Genomic DNA, 25,451 nt, shown 5'->3' with positions numbered 1-25,451 from the left:
AAATACTCAAAAACAAAGGCTGACAATCAGCTATTCGCCTTCTGCCGCGATGACACAATAAGGAGCAGCAAAATCCGTAGCCAGCGAATGAGGCGAGACTGCCAACGGTAAGTTGTTCTTCGACAACAGACGAAGGCAACCTGCTTGGAAGCAGTTCTCCGTTTAGCAGTGCGAGTCGGCAACTATCTCTGGCTACCGTCGTTTAGGTAGACCATCTGTTTTGGTGTACCGACAGCTGAGGAGGCCAGCACAGCTGCGACGAAGCTTTTGTTGTTGGCCGTTAGTCAAGCAGTTGTGTGTGTTGAAGTTTCATTTTAAATGATTTCTAATTTACACACGGGTTTTTTTATATAACTTATAACTGGGTTATTATATAAATTATGGCTGGGTTTATATAAAATATGACTGGGTCATTAGAGTCAGTTTAATACCAGGTTTTATATAAAATATGACTAAGTGCCGAATCTAAAAATAAATAGACAAAACTAAACTTAGAACAACGAAAAACTAAACATACGTTCAACAAATATTTACCCTATTCTGGAAAACGGCACTTGGTATGGGAGGACAAACTTCTGCAGTGGACAACCATCTATTGCATGTGTTGGGTTGACGGCAAAGGTGCACTTTTGCGAGAACAAATACCATTAATATATCAGTATAACAATTATACATTGCAGTATCATTGTATACTTACAAGTAAGATATCTGCATCAGGCTTCGCCAACCACTTCACTGAGATATATACTTTTTAGTCACATGCACTTGTACACATTTTTTCAGGTTCGGCACATAACCTGCCAACCATTTTTCTTCCAGCCAAAACCAACAACAAAACCTTTTTTCGGAAATTTGACAATTAATCCTACTCAAAAAGGTAATCGCTTGTCTATTTTGGTCTGGACTTCACACGATCAGCTGATCTAGCAATTAATGCTTGCATGTATCGTGGTCCACCAATAGATGGCGCTATTTCTGGAGCTTTCAGTATCATTTGTAAATAAAGCTCCGCTTCTAAGCACAAAACACGACAAGACATTGAGTACCATTTTCTCAGACTACAAATTATGTTATACAACGAAACAAATTAAATAATACAAATTAACTAGTACAATAAACATATAAATAAATAATATAATAAATAATAGGTAGAAATATGTATGTGTATAGAAAAAGAACGAAAAAAAATGTTGCATACTTTTAGGCTTAGCCAATTTCAGATACGACAAGCGGCCTATTACACATCCCCCTGGCAAAATCACACTTAGTCGTTGTAACGACAAGGTGGGATACCCGCTTGGAGGTAGCTTAACTGCAATGATGCAAGATAAACGATTATTGCCTAAGGTCCTTCGTATGAAATTTGCCAGTTCTGTTTGTTGCTCCGATGTCAACTCGAGTTGCTGCGAATTGTCAAAGGTAATTGAGGCAACGCTGTCAGTCTGAGCCGGGTGCATCAAACATCTTGGCGAAATTGAGTATTTATAAATTGCAAACTAAACAAAAAAAACGTATGAAACACAAAACAATATTAAATAAACAAACAATAATCGAAATCAAACTCAAAAATATAAACCAATATACCATGAATAAATTTGGAACCATGCAACACTTATCGAAAGAAGAGTTGCTAACTAATAGTCGAAAACAGATATGGATGAAAAAGGAAATAGGAAATTTAAGAACACAGATAGGTTTTGGTTGCATCACTACCACTTACACTCGTATCCACGCAGAAGATAACGACCATGCTCATGTGTAGTGATTAACCCAGAAAAAAAAGATATTGAAAAAGAAAAGAGGAAATTCGAAACATTGTTCCAGATACAGATCGATTTTGGCTGCATCACTATCACTTACACTCGTATCCACGCATAAGATAACGACCATGCTCGTGTATAGTGATTAACACAAAAAAAGTATATATCGAAACCAATGAAAATAGGAATTCGAAAAACATAGTTCCAAATATAGCGGCAAGTTAAGTAGTTCGAAACCACTTACTTGTTCCAAGCGAATATTTAGAACCAATGTCCACCTACAGATAGATTTTGGTTGCATCACTACCACTTACACTCGTATCCACGCAGAAGATAACGACCATGCTCGTGTGTAGTGATCAACACAGAATCAAAAGCAGATATCGAAAAAGAAGAAAAGAATAGGAATGAATGGAAAAGGATAGGACTAGTTGCTAGATAAGCATACCTTCAATTAGTATGACGAGAAAGCAGCTCTGAGCCACGATCCGTTTCAAACACTAACTGAAATGTGAATGCCTTAACAGCCACTAAAAGGGAAGTTTAAGTTCTTTTGTTCTTTGGTTAAGTTCTTTGTCTTGATTTTACGAGGTATTACTTTCTCGCTAATAAAATAGACACAAAGAGACTAACCTAGTACACAAATATGAATAAAGACAAACAAAAAGACTTGAATCACTGGATGTTATTGATTCTAGAGCATATATAATATTTTAAAGGCCATGTTTAGATTCTATCCAAAAACAGGCCCCACGTTGGGCGCCAAATTATATTATTAAATTATAATTATATCTGTAACGAATCACTAGTGTAATATTCGTCGGGTGCTGGTGTTGGGTTTACTAGTGTGGCGTACGCGCTGGCTTCTCCGGGCTTTGCTCAGATAGCATGGGGTTCAAGGAAAGGGCCAACTAATAGGACGCACCACTTATAATAATAATACATTTAAAATTCGCGTACATAAGGGAAGACAGAAAAGAAGTGCAATGGGAAGGTTACAATAAACAATAGTGAAAGAGAAGAGAAAGGGAAGGAGAGGAAGGTAGGTTAACAAAGAAGACGGAGCCACTCTCTCATGCAACACAGCTGATATTGTGTGCAGACGCCCACCCTACCGTGATCCTGCATTCAAATGCCAAAAATTAAAAGTTGGCAGGATCCCTAAGAGACAGTGGTTCGGCTAACCTACTCCTGCTTGGTTATGCATGGTTCCAAATAAAAGTGAACAATTAAGCGGACATACTTAATTTATTAACATGTAAGAAAAAGTGATTTGAATTTTAACATTACAAACGAAATGACAAGAAAAATAAATAAATAAATAAATTAACGGACAAACATAGTAAGTGTGTATGAGGCGTAATTAAAATAAGGCAAAAAGAAACAAAAAATAAATAAAGAAAAAACAAAAAAAATAATTAACCTATAAATATAAAATATGATCTAACATAAATAAAATATAAATAATTATTTTTGGTTTTTGAAATTTACTAATAATTTAAGAATTTTGCAAATAAACTGATTTCATTGAGAATGATGGAAAGCACAATGCATATAGGCAAACATTATCTATCTTTTTAAACAAAAAAAATTTCTGCGCAAGCAATTGGATGAGGATCAGCTGATGGCTGTCCCTCAATGCAGGCATATGTATATGGCCAGCCTCACAAGGTCATTGACCGCTGGGACTGCAGTAGCAGCTGTAGCAGCGCTATGGTGAGATGCACCAAAAGCTCTAACTCATATGTATCTAATCAATTAGTAAGAGTGAAACAGACTTACATACATTCGGCGACTCCACGCAGAAAGATCTTTCCTTGTGTTAGTGACTGTCTGTGGTGAAGCTGTTGATAAACAATAACAATAAAGCTTTTGCGCAAGCGTAAAAGCTGGCTGCTATGAGCTGCTAGGGCAATTCTTTGCAGGCAATACAGGCACAAGAAATTTTACAACTAAATACAATTTTTAAAAGATATTTTGCCTATATATGGTGCCTTATATGCATTCTTAACTGATTGCAGTTGTTACTTTCTACAGCAATACCGTGGTACTTGCATTATGAGTGCCCAAGAAAAGTTGTTGTTTCAATTTTCTCGCCACATCATAATACACTTACAACAATTATAAACATTCACTTAAAATGCACATTTTAACTAAACAATTTAAACTAACAATAATCTAACAAAAATACTCAAAAACAAAGGCTGACAATCAGCTATTCGCCTTCTGCCGCGATGACACAATAAGGAGCAGCAAAATCCGTAGCCAGCGAATGAGGCGAGACTGCCAACGGTAAGTTGTTCTTCGACAACAGACGAAGGCAACCTGCTTGGAAGCAGTTCTCCGTTTAGCAGTGCGAGTCGGCAACTATCTCTGGCTACCGTCGTTTAGGTAGACCATCTGTTTTGGTGTACCGACAGCTGAGGAGGCCAGCACAGCTGCGACGAAGCTTTTGTTGTTGGCCGTTAGTCAAGCAGTTGTGTGTGTTGAAGTTTCATTTTAAATGATTTCTAATTTACACACGGGTTTTTTTATATAACTTATAACTGGGTTATTATATAAATTATGGCTGGGTTTATATAAAATATGACTGGGTCATTAGAGTCAGTTTAATACCAGGTTTTATATAAAATATGACTAAGTGCCGAATCTAAAAATAAATAGACAAAACTAAACTTAGAACAACGAAAACGGCACTTGGTATGGGAGGACAAACTTCTGCAGTGGACAACCATCTATTGCATGTGTTGGGTTGACGGCAAAGGTGCACTTTTGCGAGAACAAATACCATTAATATATCAGTATAACAATTATACATTGCAGTATCATTGTATACTTACAAGTAAGATATCTGCATCAGGCTTCGCCAACCACTTCACTGAGATATATACTTTTTAGTCACATGCACTTGTACACATTTTTTCAGGTTCGGCACATAACCTGCCAACCATTTTTCTTCCAGCCAAAACCAACAACAAAAACCTTTTTTTTCGGAAATTTGACAATTAATCCTACTCAAAAAGGTAATCGCTTGTCTATTTTGGTCTGGACTTCACACGATCAGCTGATCTAGCAATTAATGCTTGCATGTATCGTGGTCCACCAATAGATGGCGCTATTTCTGGAGCTTTCAGTATCATTTGTAAATAAAGCTCCGCTTCTAAGCACAAAACACGACAAGACATTGAGTACCATTTTCTCAGACTACAAATTATGTTATACAACGAAACAAATTAAATAATACAAATTAACTAGTACAATAAACATATAAATAAATAATATAATAAATAATAGGTAGAAATATGTATGTGTATAGAAAAAGAACGAAAAAAAATGTTGCATACTTTTAGGCTTAGCCAATTTCAGATACGACAAGCGGCCTATTACAATACACAATAAAAAACAAACATACATTGTATGTAAATGTAAAAGGATATAGAAATAGATACATTTTCGACATGTAGTTTTCATTTAGATAAATTTGTAAACCATATATGCTTTTCACAAAAATCAAAGCACTTTCATGTGTGAAATTTGAACAAAATATTAAATAATAATATTGAAAAAACCACACACAAAAAACAAACTTGCATTTATTGAAATGAATACATTTTGCGCTTCAATAGAAAATCTTTATCCTATTGCATTTAACAAAAATCAAAGCTTAAATTTGTTAAACAATTCGAATCGGGAGCAAAAAGCATCAAATAAAAACATAGAGCTAATTAGAAAACTTTTAAAGTAGTTTTAAAATGCATTGACATGCTGTTTTTGGGTTCAGCAAATGTTGCATAAAACTTATCTTGAGCTGATCTCAGCTACACAATTAGCGCAAATATCGCATAAAAGTTGCTGCAGAAAAACACATTTAGCAATTATAAACTGTTGGCTTAACGTTTTGCCAAATCACTAGAAAATATTAAGAGACTTTGGTACTCAATATATGAAAATTACTCGACAACTTTCGTTCCTTTGGAAATCTTTCCAAATGAAAACATAAAAGAAACAGATACGAAAGCAATGTTTGGAGGCATGACGGCGTACTCTTAAAGTGAAAGAGAGATAAGGTGCAGAAAATCACAACCCAATTTGGTAAATATCAGAGAAAAAAAAAAGAAACACACACAAGACACGAGGGTGAGAGGATGAGTAAGTGCAAATCAGAGAAGTGGAGTACGTTAAATTTTGCTGACTTAACAACATCGAAATGATGAAAATGAATGAGTGCATAAGCGAATGAATGAGCACACACACTGTGGCACACACATGAATAAATGTATGAGGCCCAAAAAAGAAGGAAAGCGAGATGAAGCTGATGTTTGCATGTAGAACGCGATGCTGAAAGCAGCCAACTCACGTTTGTGTAATCAGTGTGAAACCCAGCGTAAGCAAAGCCAAATCCAAAAGAAGACCTCAGCCAACCCCTCAACGCCCGCTCAGTTCCAATATACATAATGACATGAAGCACTCGAACACGACAGCAAACGAGAACTGAAAAGCTAAAGCTAAAGTTGAAGACTGAGGCGGAGGCTGTGACTGAGTCTTGTGGCTGTATTCTGTTCTTCCTTTGCTTCCTTTCCGTTGCCTCTGATGAAAATGCCATGTGACAACGTTGCAAGCAATACTCGCGTGTGTGTGTGTGTGTGGAGGTGTGTGTGCCACGCCCTCACGCAAATACCTTTATCGTATGTCAACGTGTCAAAGCCAGAGTCAATTTGACTTGCGGTTGTCGTTGACATTTTTCATGCTTTCTACGAAAGTCTCGCAACTCCTCCTCCCATATTTCACACACTCACGTGACTTCTTTGAGGGCAACTTTAAGCACTAAACCAACTACTACTGTTACTTCAATCTGCACACCCAACTATATATTGACTTTGATTTATGACTCAAGCACACAGAGCACAGTCAACGAATCGAATGATCCACTGCTAGCGGCATTAAAACTACTTAACGACCAATTAAATCCAATCCATTTGCAAAACAAAAGCAAATGACCCAAGCCAAATGCCAGAATACCAACAATTGCATTTATCAAATGCTGTCAATTAGTGCAAAAGAGAGAGGAGAGCACAGAGCGAATCAATTGCATTACGAGCTGGGCAAAGTCAGTAAAGTCACTAAAAATTTATTACAGCAACTAACCTCAAAATGCAAACCATTTCATTTACGACAATGCGCGCTCCAAAAGTTTCCCCAGATTTTTCCTGCCCCTTCCTGCGTTCCTTTTGTGTTTTTAGAGTGGAGTCTATGCCGGATACCCTAAAAGAGCCTAACAAGCTGAAACCTCAATCGGCAATTGACTGTGGCTATTTGACAGTTGGTTGAAAGAAAAAAAGAAGAAAATTTCATGAGGTTTACGCTAACTGCAAATGAAGCTGAAGTAAAAAGTTCAACAATGAATATTAGGCTTTGGTATTCTATAGATTTCAAAAAATATATTTCTTAATGGGATTAAATTAATCTCCTAACTAACATTTTGTTGAAAATCTTGATTATATAAAATCTTTGATTAATAAATATTTCTTTACTAAGCCAAAGCAAGTGAATATCGCAAAATAAAATTCTAACTTCAAAATAAAATATAGATACAATGCGCTTTCATGATACTCTATTGTATTTTCTATGTTTATAATCCTACCAAAATCTTCGCTTAATAAATATTTGCTTATAATATTTGCAATAATAATTATCTCAATTTAGATACACATTTTACAAAAAAAAAACTTACAAAATTATGAAAAGTAAAGGACTTAATTTTTGATAGAAACAAAATATAAAGAATAAGAATATTATAGTTTCAAGCTTGTACAGAACTTGCAGTAAAATTGTCAGCCTGATATGACCACAAGAAATCAACTTATGGCTGCTCTATGAGGCAATCATTCTTATGGAAGCTATAAGATATCCGTCAAATTTTTTTATTATTTTATTTTAAATATTCTTCTAGATTTTTGGTTTTTAAAGTTTTACGATATCCAATCCAATCTATGGCTGCAGCTATGTAGAAACCCATTCACCATGCATTTAGAATTTAACATTAAACATTAATGCTTATATATGTAAATAATATAATATAATAAATATAAAACAAAAACACAAGACACCTTTCTTTTTGTAGGGTATTTGACCATCGCATTACTACTTCATTCTTTCTTTTTTTTAAGTTTTTAATGTTTCTGCATGTTGCCAGGCTGGCGCCAATGATGTTGAGAGTTGATTACACTTTAATGGCCAAGGCGTTGCACAAAGTTTCTTCCTGTGCGCACACATACATACATACATACATACAAAGAAAGCTTACAACTCACACACATGCACAGAGACATTTCTAATTATTTAATGGCCGCAGCGCATGCAGTTTTGTTATGTAAATGTGGCGCAGAGTCGCATTCGCGTTGCTGGCTTCTGCCGAAATATTTACGGCTTTTGTGGCAGCTGCATGCACTAAATTCTTGTTTTTTTCGGAACGCAACTGCAAAGCGAAACTTTCCGATCATTATTGCACACACACACAGAGAAAGAGAAAGAGTGTGGCACACTTGGCTAGGCACGTAATGGCCGCTGCGTCCTTTGTGCACTGATACGTGCGAGAAGCAAGGCAAACAAAAGGCGCAGCAGAGGCGAAACAAAAGGCGTTAAAAATGCAAAACAAAAAAAAAACAGAATTGCAAGGAAAATAAAATAAACCTGTAAAGTACTTAAAGTGCATTTAAAAAACCAAACCGAAAAAAAAACCAGTTGTAGGCGTTGGCCATTAAATTACAAGCCAAGTCAAGAGAACGAGAGTGCAGCGTATGCATTTTATTGTTTTTATGCGGTTGCAAATGAGGCGCGTGGGCGTGGTCCGAACTTTATCAGATTGCGCATAAAACACTTGAAAGGAATTTCTCCGATAAAAAATGGGAAAACAAAAAACGCTCAGTTCATTGATTTTTCAAGCAATTAAAGTGATCGGGCGCATGTCGAAAAGTCGTGGCGAACGAACGCTAATTGAAATTCCAGATTAACCGAAAAACCAGCTGAGGCAAAAATTCAATTCCATTGAGTAAAAGAAAAGAGCAGAGCGTCATATGTGTGCGTGTATGTGTGGGTGTCTAGGAAATGGTTATCGATGCATCCGGCAGCTGTAGCTGCTTCCGCTTGACTGCTGCTGCTGCTGCTGCTGCTGCTGCTGCTTCTACACATTTCCAAATAAGCGAGGGAATCGACCGACTCGTTGGTCATTCAATGAACGGACAGATTAGCCGCTCTCCCAGCCGCATAACGAGAGCAGCAGCAAAGAAGATGAAAAAAAAACGAAATGCGAATAGGAAGACAGCTAGAAAAACCAGGCAACAAAATGGCCAAGAGCAAAGTCTGTAATGATGCGGAAGCTAACAAAAGGCCGTTGCGATACAAAAGACCAGAGACTGGCGACAGTAGCCAGGGCCAAGAGCAAACTCAGACCTAGAGAAGGGAAGGGTGTGCGGGTGGCAAAGGCAAAGGGAATGGCAACGGCAAAAGCATTCTAAAATTGCGGTCAATTGAAATGGCAATCAAGTTAGTGGCACGTTCTCGTCATGGCCAATATGAGCACAATAAAAGCCCTCTTCACACACAGTGTGAAGCGGTCAATGGGGCAACAATAACAAGAAGAACAACAACAATTTGCTGACATTCATACCAAATCCTCCAATCCGCAACCAAAGCCAAAGCCAAAGCCATAGTCATAGCCATAGAGAAAGCACACCACAGCACGCAGCTCTACACCGCATAGAAGACATCGCCACAAAGCGCAATGAACCACAATAATTACAATGGTCAAAGAAGCATTCGCTTTTTGCCAAGGACTCAACTCAACTCAAGTCAACTTAACGAAATGAAACAGAACCAAATCACGCAGAGCGTCACCATAAAATGTGATAATAAAAGAACAATATCTGAGAATTGATTTCTCGAAATAAAAACAGTTCCAGCTGTTTGATTGGCAAACAAAGCACAGGCGATTTTACTTTTTAGAATATTACTTGAAATAATAAGCAACAAATATATATTAAATATTTTTTCTGAAAATACTTGAATCAATATTTTTTATTAATAATTTTCACGAATACAATTTCACCAATAAACAAATTTCATAATTATTTCTATTGAATAAAACTAATTTAGTATTTCAATTTTTAAATTAAAATATAAAGAATTATAAAAACAATTTAGGGAATTGCTAGTTGGCAATTCAAATTATTTACAAATAAATATCGTTCCATTACAATAGATTGATTTGCATAAAAATATTCAAAAACATGTATGAAAGCTACAGTCGAGTGGGCTGATATAAATTCTAAAGAAAAAAATGTACCCGATAGGACGACATAAAATTTTGCATGGAAATAACATATAATTCTAAGCCAACTTCTTGGCAACTAATTAGATCCTGGCCGTATGAAAAATCTCTCAGAACCTTGGCAGACATTCAAGTTTTAAAAAATATGTATACATCTAAAGAAAATTAAATAAAATACCCAGCAGAGCATTAAGAGTATTATAAATGAATAACCTCGAGCAAGCGATATGTGGCGATGTGGGTGAGCGGGGAGCAAGAGGGGGATGAGGTCGACCACATTCGACCTGAATTTGGCCAGACATCCTGGCGTGCCGGAAATGTGCCGGGCAAGGCATGCAGGCAGGAGGCAGGCAAAAATAACTGAAGGACGAAGAACGAAACGAAATGGAACTAAAGTCATTTGGACGAAAACGTAACGAGAATTCAGCACAGACTTGCAGCCGCAGACAGAGACGGAGCTGGAGCTGGAGACGAGTCTGGCGTGGCAAGTGTGGCAATGTGGAAAGTGGCAAATCCAAGGAAAAGCACTTTTCAATTTAGTTGCTATCGCCGGGCTCTTATCGCTCCGCAGAGTGACTGGCAATTTGCGTCGACAAACTGCGGCAGCTGGCTGGCAGCAAACTTACTGCAAACTTGCTGCAAATCAACAACAACAGCAACAACAAAAGCAAAAGCAACTACAACTTCAACTACAACCACAGGCCTAGACACAGTTCAAAGTTTAAAAGCAGCAATCGTGTGGTTGTTGCTGTTACACTTGCTGATTTGTCTAGTTGTTGCATGCAATTGCGAGCAGATTTTACGTTTAGCTTTCATTTGATGGCCTTTTAAAGCCATTTTAGCACGCGCTTCGCCAATTCCAGGCCAAAAAATCCCCTAGAACCGTTGCCCCGGAAGTTTAGCGAGAGCCGAAAAGCACAGAAACAAAACCGAAAAAGAGGAAAAACTAGGGGCAAAATGCAGGAAAACTCAGACCATATAGCTTTGTTGCCCATGTCGTTGCTGCATCTTCGCCACTCCTTGCCTTTCTCTACTGCGGTGGCTGTGGCAATGGCCGCCCTGCGTTGTGGCAAACATTTCCTTCCTGTGCCAGTTCCAAAATATATCCTTTCCCCCCTCACTTTGCCCATTTGTTGGCAGCTCTAAACGTTTTTCACACATTTCGCTTGCAGTTCTTTTACTTTTTCTTTTTTTTTGTTTCCAGCATTTTGTCGGTGTCTGTTCATGATTTATTTTGTCTTGTTGCCTCACCCTAGGGATCCGACTTCACGTCGCCCACATCTTGTTTATGTAAAAATGCGCAGCAAATAAAAAAAAAGACGAAAATCGCATAAAAAATGCACTTGTCAGTCACACAGTCAGCGGTTGCACTTTGTTATGAACTGTCAACGGCTCAAACAAGTTGAACTGGGGAATTGTTTAGCGTGCTCAACTGGGAAACGCCCTGCACTGAAAGAAAACTATAGTTTACTATTTATACCCGCTACTCATAGGGTAAGAGGGTACAATATAAGTTTATGCCTGCAGAAAGTGTTTGTAACGGGCAGAAGGAGGCATCTCCGATCATATTTAGAATATATATTCTCGATCAGCGTCAGCAGCAACCATGGCCGTCTATCCGTATGAACACTTAGATTTATGAGACTATAAAAGATGGAAATATAATTTTTTGCACGCCGTTAAAGTTTACTTTAAATTTTTGGCATGCCCAATCGGATCTTATCTTCTGTGGGAGACAATCTAAAATATTTAGTACTCTATGGTATATTTTCATTGCATAGTAATACAGGCTTCGGAATGTTTTTGTATTTGTGGCACATTAATTTAGTATATTTGAAGAGTAATACCGCCCTGTTTCCACCAATTCAAAATAGGTAGCGGGTATCTCACAGTCGAACACATTCGTCTATAGCTTTCTTATTAGGTTTTTTTATAAAACTAGCTGTTCCTAAAGAATATTCTTTTACTTTTACCTCTTTGCTTCATTCATATTCCTCACGTCTTTGAGATGTCATTTTTTGTTTGCAATTTATATACCTGAGTGCAAAATGCAAAGGCAAAATCTTGCTATTCTAACGGCTTGCTCTAACTCTCGCATCTCTGTTTTGTTTGCAAAGTGAATCTAATGGCTCTGACATTGATCCATCCGCAAGCAGCTGTGTGGAGATTATCAATGGCCACTCACTTCAATTTCAATGAGTTTATTTGTTTGTATGTTTTTCTTTATTTGGCTCTCGAATTCTGTTTTCTTTGGCTTGTCGTTTTGGTGAAATTCAGTTAGCCAAAAAAATTATCGACTCTTTGTTCGAGTGTTGAGTGTGTTATTCCAGGGGGTGAAGTACTTCATCCATACACACACACACCCACATGTGTGTGCTCAAGTTGATAAAGATGAGTGCAAGATAAGCAAACGTTTTGTTGGGTAAACTTCTCTAGTGTTTGCTGCTCTCTTGGACAACACCAACTGCAAATTTACGGGCTTTGTCTGAAGTGCTGTTCGAGTATTATTCATACTGAAGGAGAGCTTGAAAGTAGAAATGGTTAAATGAGTATGCACATCCTTTTTAAAATTTTTGAGAGTAAACCAAAGTATTTTCTTTAATAAAAAAAAAATTAATTTATTGCATCTGATTTTAATCACAATATTGCTTAAAGGCAGTTTAATCAAGAGAGTGACGTATTCCCGATTGGCCTCCATTCCAGGTATCGTTCCCAGTGCTATAGTTTGAATCGCTTGCATTATAGGATTCTACGAGTTCAACCTCGTCCTTATTAAACAATTCACATGATTATAGAAAACTTAGGCAATCGCAATTGATACTTACGTGTTGATTATAAGACGAGTTCTCATTTGGATCTAAAGCAATGCAAAAGAGATGCCAATTAACATGAAAATTAATTAATTAAATATATTCATTAATTAGATTACCTCCGAAAACAACAAATGGGCTACTGTTCAAATTAGAGTCGCGACTATTATAATCACTAAAGCCTCCAAAACCAGTTTCTCTGTTCCGACTAAAACGAGGCGCAAGCAAATCTGACTGATGATGAAATGGATCAGCCTCAAGCGAAAACAACTGTTGACTTTGCTTGTGACGCATTCGCAACTCCAATTTGCGACGCTCCTCGTCAGCCTCACGACGCTTTAACTCTGGAAGTAAACAAATACAAATGTAGATTAGATAAATCGCTAACAATATGAAACAAACCTTTTCGCAACAACTCCGTTTCGCGCATAGTTCGAGCGTAGTCCAACTCGTCCTCCAATTTTTGTTCTTCGTATTTGAGTTCGCGTTGAAGAGCAGCTGCCTTGTTTTTATAATACTCTATTATACATTTATATTTGGTGGCGTATTCATGCTCAAATGAACAGAGATCAGCGAAACGTGGACCAACAGAACGTTCCTCATTAAAGGCTTGTGACTTCGCAATCATCTTTTCCGACATTCCATCGTCGTCATCATTGATCTCCAAGGGCTCGACAATGCACGGACGCAATTTGGCAGTTAGAAGAAAGCATCGCTCTTGGCAAAGGCTCAAACAGTTCATTGCCGATGATCGCATTACAAACTCCACAATGCCCTCGCCCTTATGATTGCCACGATTGTCAACCACAACAACAGCACGCTCAATTGGCCCAAAGATCTCAAAGCCCTTATGCAATAACTCGTTCGACACACAGTCCGACAAATTGGTAACACGCACCAATGGATGACTTGGGGCAAAACGAACGCGCAATGTGCGTCCATTAACAATCGAGCCATCTAGGGCACGCTTAGCCTTCACTGCATTCTGATGGAACTCCATCTTGAGGAAGGCTAAGTTCTTCTGCACATTGACGAAGAGATCGTTAATTTCTCCGTATGGTTCAAACATTTCCTTTAGTTTCTCCTTTCCCATATCTTTCGGCATATTGCCAACGTAAAGACGATTGCGGTTAGAGAAGCGAAATTCTTCAATGTCCATAGAGTCCAGCTCAAGATTTGGGCCCTCAATGGCTTGCAGTTTTTTCTCTATAAAGTACAAATCCTTGTTGTTGTTATTATTGTTGTTGTTGTTGTTGTTGTATCCACGATTCCTGCCAACACCACCGGAGACGCGATTGCGAAAGGCTTTCAGACCTTCCAATTGAGCAACTTGATTATTTGGCTCGTGCACAACAAGCGGCCACGATTTCTAAGACAAATATGTCTATTAGTAATTAAAATAAATAAATATTCGTTTTACGTACATCTCCCTGCTCAATACGACCTTTCTTTGCGGTCTCGGATATCTCATCTTGGTCCTCCAAGTGGCGCTTACCAAGCATTTTGGGCTCCTCATTTGGCTTTGAAATATTTTCGCTGTTCATTATTGCTAATTTTTATTTAGCCTGCAATGAAAATGTAGTTCATGTAGTAGTAGTTTGATAAAAAAAAAATAGACAATAAAAAAAAGACAATTAAATAAAAAAAAGAGATTTAATAATTTACTTTCTGCTGATGCTACAACTTGAAAGTCTCAATTCAACTGAGGTCTTACTGGAGCAGTTGTTAAGCTAGAAGCTTCATTCATTACTTCCTGAAATCGATGTGTGCTGCGATTAAATACAGAGTCTTCAAAATTCATGTCACGTTGGACGACTTGTGCGATACTTGTGAAATTATCGATAACGCTTCACATGCAATCCTCAGCTGTTCGAAATACGATGCTGTACGACAACGTTACCCAACACTAAGGAAACACAACAACAAATTTAGACCTCTGATTGAACACTTCAATCAATTTGTCGTGGCGTTTTTCACCTTGTAAAGGCGTCGACCAGCTCTCGGTCGGGTGCTTAGAGAGCGGCCACATAATCCCGCCCTGCCCATGGGTCGGGTGGTAACACAAAAAAATACAGAATCTTTAAGTCGATTAGCAATTTATTGCCAAATGAAATGAAACAGAAAATGAAGAACTCATAGAATTCGATTAAGAAACACATATCGAATTGTTTTGTGTGTCATTCCATTTTGTTTCGATTTCGATTATCGTAAAATTCATGAAGCAATCCTTGACAAAATTTGTCACACGTGTTTTACATTTCTCTAAAACGAATAATTAATTGTGTCGCAATCCAACTTGGGAATTTGTTCAACTTTGTTAGATAAACATGGCTGTCATTAAGCTACTGACTTCTGATAATGTCATCATTGAGACTGAAATGGATTTAATCATGTGCTCAGGCACTATAAAGGTTAGCATTGTTTTGACTATGTTCTGTACGTATTACTCAACGATTTTTATTTGTAAAAGGGTATGTTGGAGAGCTGCAGCGGAGACGATGAGATTGTACCGCTGCCAAAAGTGAGATCGGCGATTTTAACAAAAATTCTTCAATGGGCCCAATTTCATCGGTACGAGTTTGCGAATACAACTGCTGAGGAAGAAGCTGAAAACGTTTGCGGTGTGATTTCTCCATGGGATAGCGATTTCATTAACGTTGATATGAGCACCCTTGTCGAACTGATTGAAGTTGCCAACTTTTTGAACATTCAGCGTCTTTTGCAGTTGGCCTGCAAGACTGCGGCTAATATGATTGCGGGCAAGACCTCAGAGGAAATGCGCAAGATTTTGAACATCAAAAATGATTTAACCTCCTCGGAAGAAGCGGTGATGCGCAAGGAGAGCAAATGAAAATATCTTATAGTTTATAATATGATGTTGCTTTAATTAACATTTCTGAAATTAAACAGATGACACCTGAAAAGTCTCGTTATATATAACTAAATGGATTAAATATAATAAAAAGTTCTCTAAAACATTCGCGTTCCAAATGGGAAACAAAAAAACCTTTTATCTAATTAAAAAATCTAAATTTTAATATAGTTGTGAAACCTTAAAGCAATTAAGCCAATTATTTCTGAACTAATAAAGTTTTACGCTTTTTTTTGTTATTTGCAGAGCGTACAACATGACGTATGTGTGATGTGAAACAAGAAACAATATTTGCCATATGAACATCGCCGCAGGTGAACTTTTGTAACGCACTTAATATGGTAAAATCTGCACAAATTTATGAACTCTGCTAATTAGCAGCATTTACACAAGTTTCCAAAGGCGAGGGAGAGAAAACAAGCGTTCTGCTGGTCAGTTAAAGGAAGAACCGAAGGGTGGGGAGAGCGAAAAAAAAAAGTTGAAACAACATTTACAACATGGAAATTTTGTTATGGGAAACTCGAACATAAACAAGCAGCAGGTGAGGAAGTAACGCGATGGGATTACACGTGGCCACATGTTAAACTTGTTAATGGCTTCATTTATGTAAGTTCATTAGTAAAGAGCGAACAAGATGGTCAACTACCAAGGGAAGGGAAGGAGAAGCAACAACAACAACCGCTGCGTTGAAATGTCAATAGATTGAAGCGAATTGTTGTTGCAAGTTGGCAATGGCAGTTGCCAGTTGCCGGTTGGCAGTTGCCAGTTGGCAAGTCTCGAGGCGTTGGCCATCAATCAAATCAACAAATGGCCAACTGACTGCACAAAGTTGTCACTCGGTCGAGAAGCCAGCCACACACATCACCACGGCCAAGGAAATGAAATGAAAATTAAAATGCACACACAAACACATAGAGGAGAGTGAAGGCAGTTGAAACAGACAGACAGACAAGCTGAGGTACAAGTTGGCCAAGTGGAAGACCACAAGGGCGGCTGGGGAGTTGGACAATGCCCGTTGGCGCGTTGTCACGTGAGGCACAGGCGCAGGCACAACTGAGAGAACTGGGAACAACACGAATCAGGCAACCAATCAAGCGGCGTGTGACATGCAACTGAAGCGTGCGTGCCCCAGCAAAACTCGCAACGCTCCATGCATTATAAACTCAGTGAGCAGCCGACACAGTCGACAGTAGACTCAGCTAGTGTCTGGGGGCTGTCTGTCTGTCAGCACAACTTTTAGCTTAGTTTGTAGTCAACTTTGCACAGCACAGCACAGTTGGGTTAGTTTCACTAACTGCGCCACATCTCAAAGCTGTCCACCTGTTCAACAGCTCTCTCTCTCTCTATCTCCGTTTCTTCCCCCATGCTATGGTACTCTCTGCTGGCTGGCGACACGTCAATGCTTTCATCATTTAATTAACTGTTTCGTGTAGCGTGAGCGAGAACAGTTTACACACACTCCACTCGATGTCGCCCTGCAGTCCCAAGCTGGAGGCTACGTGCCTCGTGTCGTCCGCTGTGCAAAATATGACGAAAATCACATTTCAATATGCGCAACAGCAGCCCGCAGCAGCAACAGGAGACGCGTCTAGTCCTCGGGTGTCCTCGACGTCCTCGTTGGCACAATTTGCATGCCGTTTGATTGATCGTCTCGCTTCAGTTTGTGCCACTTGCAACGGGAAATTTAACTGTCAGCCCATCAGTACAACTCATGCACTCACTCTGCCTCATAGGTAATTGGCATATTACTAGACTAATGCGTAGATTGCTGGCCAGTTGCGTGTGTCTGCGTGCGTGTGTTGATATGATATGTTCAGAAATTGTATTATTATTAACTGCTTTCGAGACAGCGTTACGTTGCAAATTGATGTGCACAATTGAATGCTTAACATTTATCGGTGTCAATCATTTTAGGTAAAGTGAGAACAAGTTTTGCCAGAGCTTAATTCTACAACTAATATATTAACTCGAGCTAAAAAATGGCATAATCTGTTCGCACTTGAAATGTGAATAAACTAAACAAATTCGCAAAGCTTCATTCTAATCCCCACTGACAAATGCTTATTTACAAATCCGCTTAATCCCGCTTAAGCTTGTTAAAGTTATGCATCTACTTTGAGTACGTTATCGCTTAAGACAACTTCTTTGCATGGCAAATGCTTTAGAATTTATTCGCAGCCCAAAAACAACTCAACTCAAGTTTTGCCCAACTCAACAGAAACTTAAGTCATATCAGCAATAGTTTTTCTCTTTTTACTGTTTATGCTTTCAACTTAAGCTCTAACAAATCGCATCAAATGCCTCATGTGGCTTTGCAGCAACAACAATAATTCACAAGCTATCAAATTAATAGATAAAAACTTGTATAGTGTGAAAGAAGGGATGTGCCACATAATTTATGGCTGGAAATCAGAATGGCAAACAGAATTGTTTACGATTTGTGCAAAGCGTGGGGAATGAAAGGGAGTGAAAATGTATTTGGAGCTGTGTGTAGATTGAAAAGAAATTCAACGCGATATTTGCGGTGATTTATGTATTATTTTCGACGTTATTTGAGTTTATATTTAAAACATTAGCAAAACAACAAGCAAGTGAGGAAAACACTGAGCAGCGCAGCGCCACAAAGAGATAAAAACTAAAACTGCACAAAAGAGTTAGACAGAGAAAGGAGGAGGAGAGAGCAAGTTGAATGTAGGTAACAAGCAGCCAACAAACAGGCAGCCAGACAGAAAGACAGACAGTCAGACAAACAGATAGATAGAGTAAGAGTCAGAAGGGTGGAGAGTGGAGGGGAGACAGCGGGGCAGACAGAGAGATAGCCAGGCAAAGCGGAGACAGAGACAGCCAGATAGATAAAGTGCAAAGGGCAGACAGACAAATAAAGCGGAAATGTTAACGGCAACGACTGGCGGCAATGGCGACTGCAACTGAGGGCAGCCATTTTGTACACACTTACATTCACACAAAAGGCAAACTATATGTATGTGTGTTAGAGTTTAGGTAGATTTGGTGTGTGTGTATTTTTGGGGTTATTTTGTACATGATTTCCGTTTAAGCACATATGTGCTCTCTCATCCTCTCTATCATTCTCCCCCGTCTCTTGTACCACAGTGCGTATAATTTATGTTGCAATTTATATTTTTGGACAACAATTCGAGTCGGTTTCCAATTTAAATTGACTGCCACTCGAGCTGCCTGCAAGTCAAGTGTTTCTTTTTGTGCACTGAGTGAGATTCAGAACACGGCATACAAACATTTGTTGACATTAATGCCTTGGAGAGAGTCAGAATAATACGATGGGCACAGCAGCGCGTTGAAAAGCGCAGCAGAACAACGAGCAAACTGCTGACTTGCAACCATATACTGTTATTTTCGACACACTTACACACGCTGACGTAGAGCAAGTACTTGAATTGTCTACACAGAGCAACTGCAGCAACAGTAGCAGCAGCAAAGGCAAAGGCAAAGAAGTGTCACTCACAATGGCACTGAAGTGGAGCACTCGAGGCACACACAGAAAGTCACTGTTACTCTCTGCTTACTTATATAGAGTCCAGCACATAAGTATCAAGTGTATATATATGCCGTTGTTTGCTTAACAATTGGCAACAGGCTGCGAGACAGTTGCCTAGGGTCGAGTTGACTTTAAGTGTTTTATTAAATAATTTAAGAGATTCGAGTCTCTCAAGCCATTCTGTAGTTCGTTACAGCTAAAGACATGCTTATCCATTAGGTTTTCGCCAGAACAGCAAGTCATTATCAATAGTTAACATAATTATTTATTCAACACAGTTTAACTTTAACAAAATGATACATAAAAGCGCAGCGAAACTGAACACTTGATGGCGAAAACTTTTTCTGGAGTACACTCTGAAGGGTAAATGTGGATAAAATGATCTAGAAAAAAGTCTAAAGTGTTATTTCAAATATCACTTTCGAAAGAATAAATTGTAAAAGTAAAATGTATGCCTCTTAAATCACAAGTCTGCTTTCGTTACTTCAACTAGTTTTGCATTCAAGTCTAACAAATTCAACTATAAATTGCTGTCATGCCTTTCGCATTCAGCTGCTGCCTGTAGTTTATATGGAATGCTCGATCCTATATCATTCAAGTGGCAGTTTCATTTGCGAAAGCAACTCAAAAGTCAAGCTTAAAATGTGCGCAATTTGTCAGAGAAGATAGGAAGCTAATTCTTTTTTGTTTTTCGGGCGTTTTTGTATTTAGTTCTAGCTTTCCGGAGCTGCTGTTTACTGCTCTGGGCACAAAAATAACAATTAATTCAGGATAAACTCATTTTATAATTAAAAAATTCCTTTTGTAGCATGATGAGCTGAGCCAGCAGAAAAACAAAAGCAAGCAAAAATGAAATTAAGTGAAAACAACTAAACAAAAAAAAAACGAAGCAGAGAAGCAGAGAATTCCACAACGACAAGGGAACAGCTTACAAAACTGACAGCCAAATGGAAGACGATGCAAAAAAAAGTCGGAAAAAGAGAAACCCGAAAAACACAGCGAGTGAGAATGCGAAAAAGTTTTAGGACAAGCGCTTGTGAAATACGTAATTTGGTGAAATGTTCAAAAGGTTTAGAAAGCAAGACAACGACGGACGACGCAACAAACAGCACACGCTAGCGATGACGACGTCGCGACGTCGACAGCTAATGCAACACATGGCGTATACGTAATGCGCTTTCAATGGCTGCTCCAGTCAGACAACGTGTCGCAGGCGCTTTCAATTTCACTCAAAGGCCAAAAAATTTAATCATCTTTCGTCCTCTAAGCTGATTAGGGTCGCATGCATGAGCACAAGGAGAAAGTTACCCACTCTTATTCTCCTTCCCCCGCTGTCCCCCAACTGTTTCCCTTTCCTTCCACACACCGCCAAAATTGCTTCCACTAATTTCGTCTTTTTTGTAACCGAGGCGAACGCCTGTTGTTGGCATTTTCTTCCTTTATTTCGCGTTCTCTCGTTTCTATTTTCTTGTGCATTTCCGTAAAGCGAGTAATTTATTGTATGTAGCGTAATTAACCCGCTTCATGGCCGCGTTTTTGGCTTTCACACTTGGCTGTTGCTCTGTTGCTGCCGTTGCCGCCTAATGACGTTATATACATTACATTTTGCATGCTTCGTGGTCGCCGTTTGGACCTAATTTGTATACCCTGTGAACTAGACATGAAGCTGAGAAGTCAAACGGATACAATAAATATACTGTCAAGCAAACAATGATGAAAAGAAAAACACATTTTAAAAAATTAAATTGTATAACTTACATATTAGAACTCTTCGTTAATTAATATTACAATATATTTCGTTTTTACAATTTTGTCAATATGTTTTATATAATATATATTATACATATTTCAGTTATAATCCTAATAGATTTACCCTTTTTTGTAATAAGTCCTTAACAGAGTATTTTACGTCGCTCAGCATCAGCTTAATTTTCTTATTTCGCATTTTTCTCATCTCTACCAACCCTTTGGGTATGAAGGCAGCCAAAAAAAAATACAGAAAATTTCATTTCACTTTGGTGATTTAAGTCTTATCTGCGTGTAAAGTCGTCCTCAGTAATTAGTTTCATTTCGGTCAAGCTGTATATCTATAAAAACCCAAAGCCCAGAACCTCCAACCCCTTCGACTGTTGGCGACCTGTGTTAAGTTGATATATTTTTTTTTTCGCTTACATTTCACAAATTGTGCGCAGCTTGGCAAACTTGACCAAGACGCGGCCAGTAATGGAAGGCTTGGGGAGATTTGCTAACGCAGTCGTATAACTGGCAGCTGGCATTTGGTAAATGTCAGCTTAGAACCCTCCAACCCTTAGTTCGCCTGCTGCACACGTTCAAGCCAAGTGAACTGACAGGCAAATTAAACTTGAGTAAATGGCAGGCAACAGACAATTTATCAGATATACATATATATACCTTTATACATTTCACACGTACATGATAAAGCTATAAAATTGCACGTCCACAACACAGCACAAAAAAAAACAAAAAAAACAAATGTCGTCTTCAACGTTTTTATCTAGAATTTCAGTTTTGTCCTCAAGCATATCCAATTTAAACATTGAATTTTGCATTGGGATTTATAGCTTTTGTTTTTTAAATAATAGAACCTGTACGTTATTAAAAGTCAGTTCGATTTATGTCATATATCTTTAATATATTTAACGCATCGTAGCAGCAGTATTCTTTTTAAAACTTTTCCTAAACATTTGATAAAAAAAGAAAAATCATTCGAAATCCTTCATTAAGTTTTCGTATTTTGTGTATTCCTTCGACTCGAATTTCTATAAAGACCTTTATTCACTCTTCTTACGTACAGCCACTGAAGCACTGCACATTGCAAATGGCCAGCAATTCACCCAGTCGAAAGCCGACCATGAGCCACAAATCGATAAAGCTGGAGATGCCATCTTTGGCACGATCCTATTATCATCCTCATCATCATCAACAGCAGCAGCAGTCAGTGGTCATAAGTGCCAGTGGCAATAAAGAGGTTAGCAAGGATAAGGATAAGAAATTGAGACCAACGTTAGTGAAGCTAAATACACCAAAATCCACAAAACGTATTGACATCGCAGAACCGATGGTTTCCAATACACCGAACGTTGAGCAACGTCGTGGAATTGTAGTCAATCAACGCGGAACTCTGGAGTCACATGCTCAAGAATCGCGGCAATCGCCACGGAGGGCGAAATTTGATGTCTTTGCCGCAAAGGATTTGCGTTCGGCTGTTGTTGAGAATATTAGCGCCAACAAGCAAGCGAAAGAGCTAAAGTCACCAGACAAACCGGAGGCAGCACAGCGATCAATACGCACTAAAAAACCAAAGTCACAATACCAAAGTATTTTTCGATAAATATCTAAAGTTTGCTTACGATCTGAGCACTCCTAGTGGAGTCCGACAACTAGAGGAACATTTCTTTCCCAACGAATCTGGCAAACCCGCAATCGACTCCGCAGAGAAACAACATCGTAACACTGAGGGGAAAGCTACTTCTACGGAACAGAAAGAGATCCCAACAATAAACGCATTCCAAATTGGTTATTTAGGCAATTTTTAGTCAAAATTTTATGGTTTTTATGCGATGTTCAAAATTATAATAATGCACAGAACAAGCAAAATGTGTAAATAGCTAGACACATCTCTAATTATTTCTTGTATGTAGTATCGATTTTCAGCTATCACTGAGTTTGGCTTGACCAAAAACCAGATTCTAATTACCAGGTTGGGAAAACTATAGTATTACAGCTTTAGAATTGTGCCTAGGCCTAATGAGCGTTAATAACAATGCTCCTAGCAGCTGGCTAATTCGCTTCAACAAAAAGGAAAAAACAAAAAAAAAATTACGAAAACAAAAGCTAAACTTTTTGCACACAGTTTAAATAAAATTTATTGTGTAGGATGACCACATTCCACATGCAAATGTATTATTCTGTTACACAAACACATGCACACAAATCATACACACACTCATGCAGCTAGAACACATCCACACACACAACCCGCAGAGCCGCAAGCTCATTCAGCAAAAGGCAGACAGCAGCAGACAAAAGCATCGCACTGGGCATTGTAAATCATAATCAAAACAATAGAACAAATGAAGCTAATGTGGCTCATATAAACAACAACAACGCCAGCAACAACAGCAGCTGCTGTAACAATGGAGTGTGCGTGTGTTATGGGAGGAAGCTTTGGGTAATGTTTTGTGTGTGTGTGAGTTGTAGTTGAAAGCGTGAGCTGTGACTGTATGTGGTCGGTGATGGCAAACTTTAAAAGCTAACTAATTAAAATCAACAAAATACTTTAATTGCAGAGCATTGAGACTACGTTACACTATAGTAAATACTCTATATATTTCAGTAAATTGACAGTAAGTAAAGTGTATTGAACATTCGCGATGCTTGACAATATTTATTGCATACTTTTCAGGGCAGCAAATACAAAAATTTATCGTACTTGATTTATGGCAGCGTTATTTGCTGCTGTGTTATCTGCACATTTAATTCAATTAATACTATTTTTGTGAAGCGTTGCAACAATGAAGCATAATTAGTGTGAATTGATTTATGCAACGTTTTGCAGCAGTTGCAGATGCATCAACTGCATTAATGCAAACTGATGCAGCAGCATCAACGACGACGGCATGATAAACGTGCTTAATGAAATGCAAACAATGTGCAAATGCAATTCAAATAATATACAAACAATAACAATTTGCACTCAGCTACTAAAACTACAAGTGATAGAGATTGGTGTAATGTTAAACGTGATGAAATGATTTACAATTGCAACGCTGTATGTAGCTGGTTGACATCGGGTCAGATCTAGTTTTGAAAGCATTTGGTCCCCTTCAACCAGCTGTATCAGTAGTTGATCCCAACAAGTGAATCAATGACTACAACTCTAAAATAAAAAACAGTGAATACACAACAGAGGAGTGAATGCATTCGAATACCAGCATACCAATTTTCAACAATAAACAAGTGAATGAAACATATATCTGTTAAGCTCAGCTGCAATACACACAAAAAGAAAAGTGCTATTCCAGTGCTAAATTCCACTCAACAAAATGAATGACGACCGAACTCAGTTCCAGTAAAGTAATGAAAAATAAGCTACTACAATAGAGTGGAAGTCAAACAAAGAGCTCTAAGCCATTGTAAAGTTAATAGCAAATTAGTTTAAGCAGAAGATCTACCAAACACATTTGATAGCTTTAAAATATCTTGGCTTAAGTTTTAGTGCTGTTAATCAAACATTTTTTGTAAAAATATATAAATCTGTTGATAAAGTGTAAGTTTGGAGATTAAAATATCATATCTATGATATTTAAGAGTTCCATAAAATAACGAAAAATAGCTGGATGGTTAAGTCAAACAAAGAGTCTTAAGCCATTGTTAAGTTAATAGCACATTAGTTTAAGCAAAACTACGACATTTAAGAGCTTGGCAAGAAGTGTTTGCTAAACAGATTTGACAGCTTTAAAATATGTTTGCTTAAGTTTTAGTGCTGCTAATACTGCTTCTCTACTGACTAAAATGAATCTATAAAAATCTGCTCATAGAGTGTTGATAAAATATGAGATTAAAGTTTAAATTAAGTTATTTAAGAGCTTGGAAAAGAGCTTTAAATATGTTTGTTTAAGTTTTAAAATTGTTAATGCAACTTTTCCACTGACTTAAATATAAGTAATACAAAATATATATTGAAGTTTGAAATGATTAACTTAAGAAAACTGAGAGAATAAAGTCTTACAACTATTTCTATATTCAGAAATATTATTGTTAATAGTTTTTACACCAATTTATATCTTTTCCAAGCAAAACTACTTGGCAAAATTTAATGAAATATAATAATAAATTTAGTATGATTTTAGAGACTCAAAGTAGCAAATTCAAATCTCATAATCTAATAGACTAAGAATGTTAACATCGAAGAGAAGCACATTCAAATAGAGTACATAAATTCATGAATGCACTCACTATTGCCACAAATGTGAATTGCATTTGAGTTAATTTGATGCCGATGTTAATTCAGTCAGTTTGCAATTCAAGTAGCTGCAATTTGTGTAATGCGAAATGGATTTAGTTGGGGGCTTTAAGTATTTACAACTAAAATGTATTTGCTCATGACAGTATGAGTTTATATAGCAGTTGGATTATATGCAAATAT

The 25,451-nt window shown here is 37.8% G+C and overlaps 2 protein-coding genes and 1 long non-coding RNA gene across 3 annotated transcripts; 1 reads left to right on the top strand and 2 right to left on the bottom strand.

The window, feature by feature from the left end:
* Window positions 1-307: 307 nt before the first annotated feature.
* Window positions 308-820, bottom strand: LOC132798729 (uncharacterized). The gene is made up of 2 exons (XR_009633968.1): window positions 698-820; window positions 308-626 (listed from the first exon to the last, which is right to left on the bottom strand). It is a non-coding gene; the product is annotated as an uncharacterized LOC132798729 (long non-coding RNA).
* Window positions 821-12,669: 11,849 nt separating this feature from the next.
* Window positions 12,670-14,662, bottom strand: LOC132798424 (protein no-on-transient A-like). Its single transcript, XM_060810278.1, has 6 exons — window positions 14,562-14,662; window positions 14,321-14,461; window positions 13,299-14,265; window positions 13,016-13,240; window positions 12,912-12,943; window positions 12,670-12,854 (listed from the first exon to the last, which is right to left on the bottom strand). Exons 2-6 carry the CDS (start codon window positions 14,438-14,440, stop codon window positions 12,747-12,749), a joined length of 1,452 nt encoding a protein of 483 aa, XP_060666261.1. The 5' UTR covers window positions 14,441-14,461; window positions 14,562-14,662; the 3' UTR covers window positions 12,670-12,746.
* Window positions 14,663-15,079: 417 nt separating this feature from the next.
* LOC132798425 (S-phase kinase-associated protein 1-like) lies at window positions 15,080-15,887 on the top strand. Its single transcript, XM_060810279.1, has 2 exons — window positions 15,080-15,307; window positions 15,367-15,887. The coding sequence occupies exons 1-2, from the start codon at window positions 15,224-15,226 to the stop codon at window positions 15,745-15,747; spliced, it is 465 nt and encodes a 154-aa protein (XP_060666262.1). The 5' UTR covers window positions 15,080-15,223; the 3' UTR covers window positions 15,748-15,887.
* The last annotated feature ends 9,564 nt before the right edge of the window (window positions 15,888-25,451 follow it).

Source organism: Drosophila nasuta, chromosome 2L, assembly GCF_023558535.2.
Source record: "Drosophila nasuta strain 15112-1781.00 chromosome 2L, ASM2355853v1, whole genome shotgun sequence".
In the NCBI taxonomy this organism is placed as follows: Eukaryota; Metazoa; Arthropoda; class Insecta; order Diptera; family Drosophilidae; genus Drosophila; species Drosophila nasuta.
Note: the sequence above shows the minus strand (reverse complement) of the source record. Positions and strands in the feature narration are given on the sequence as shown.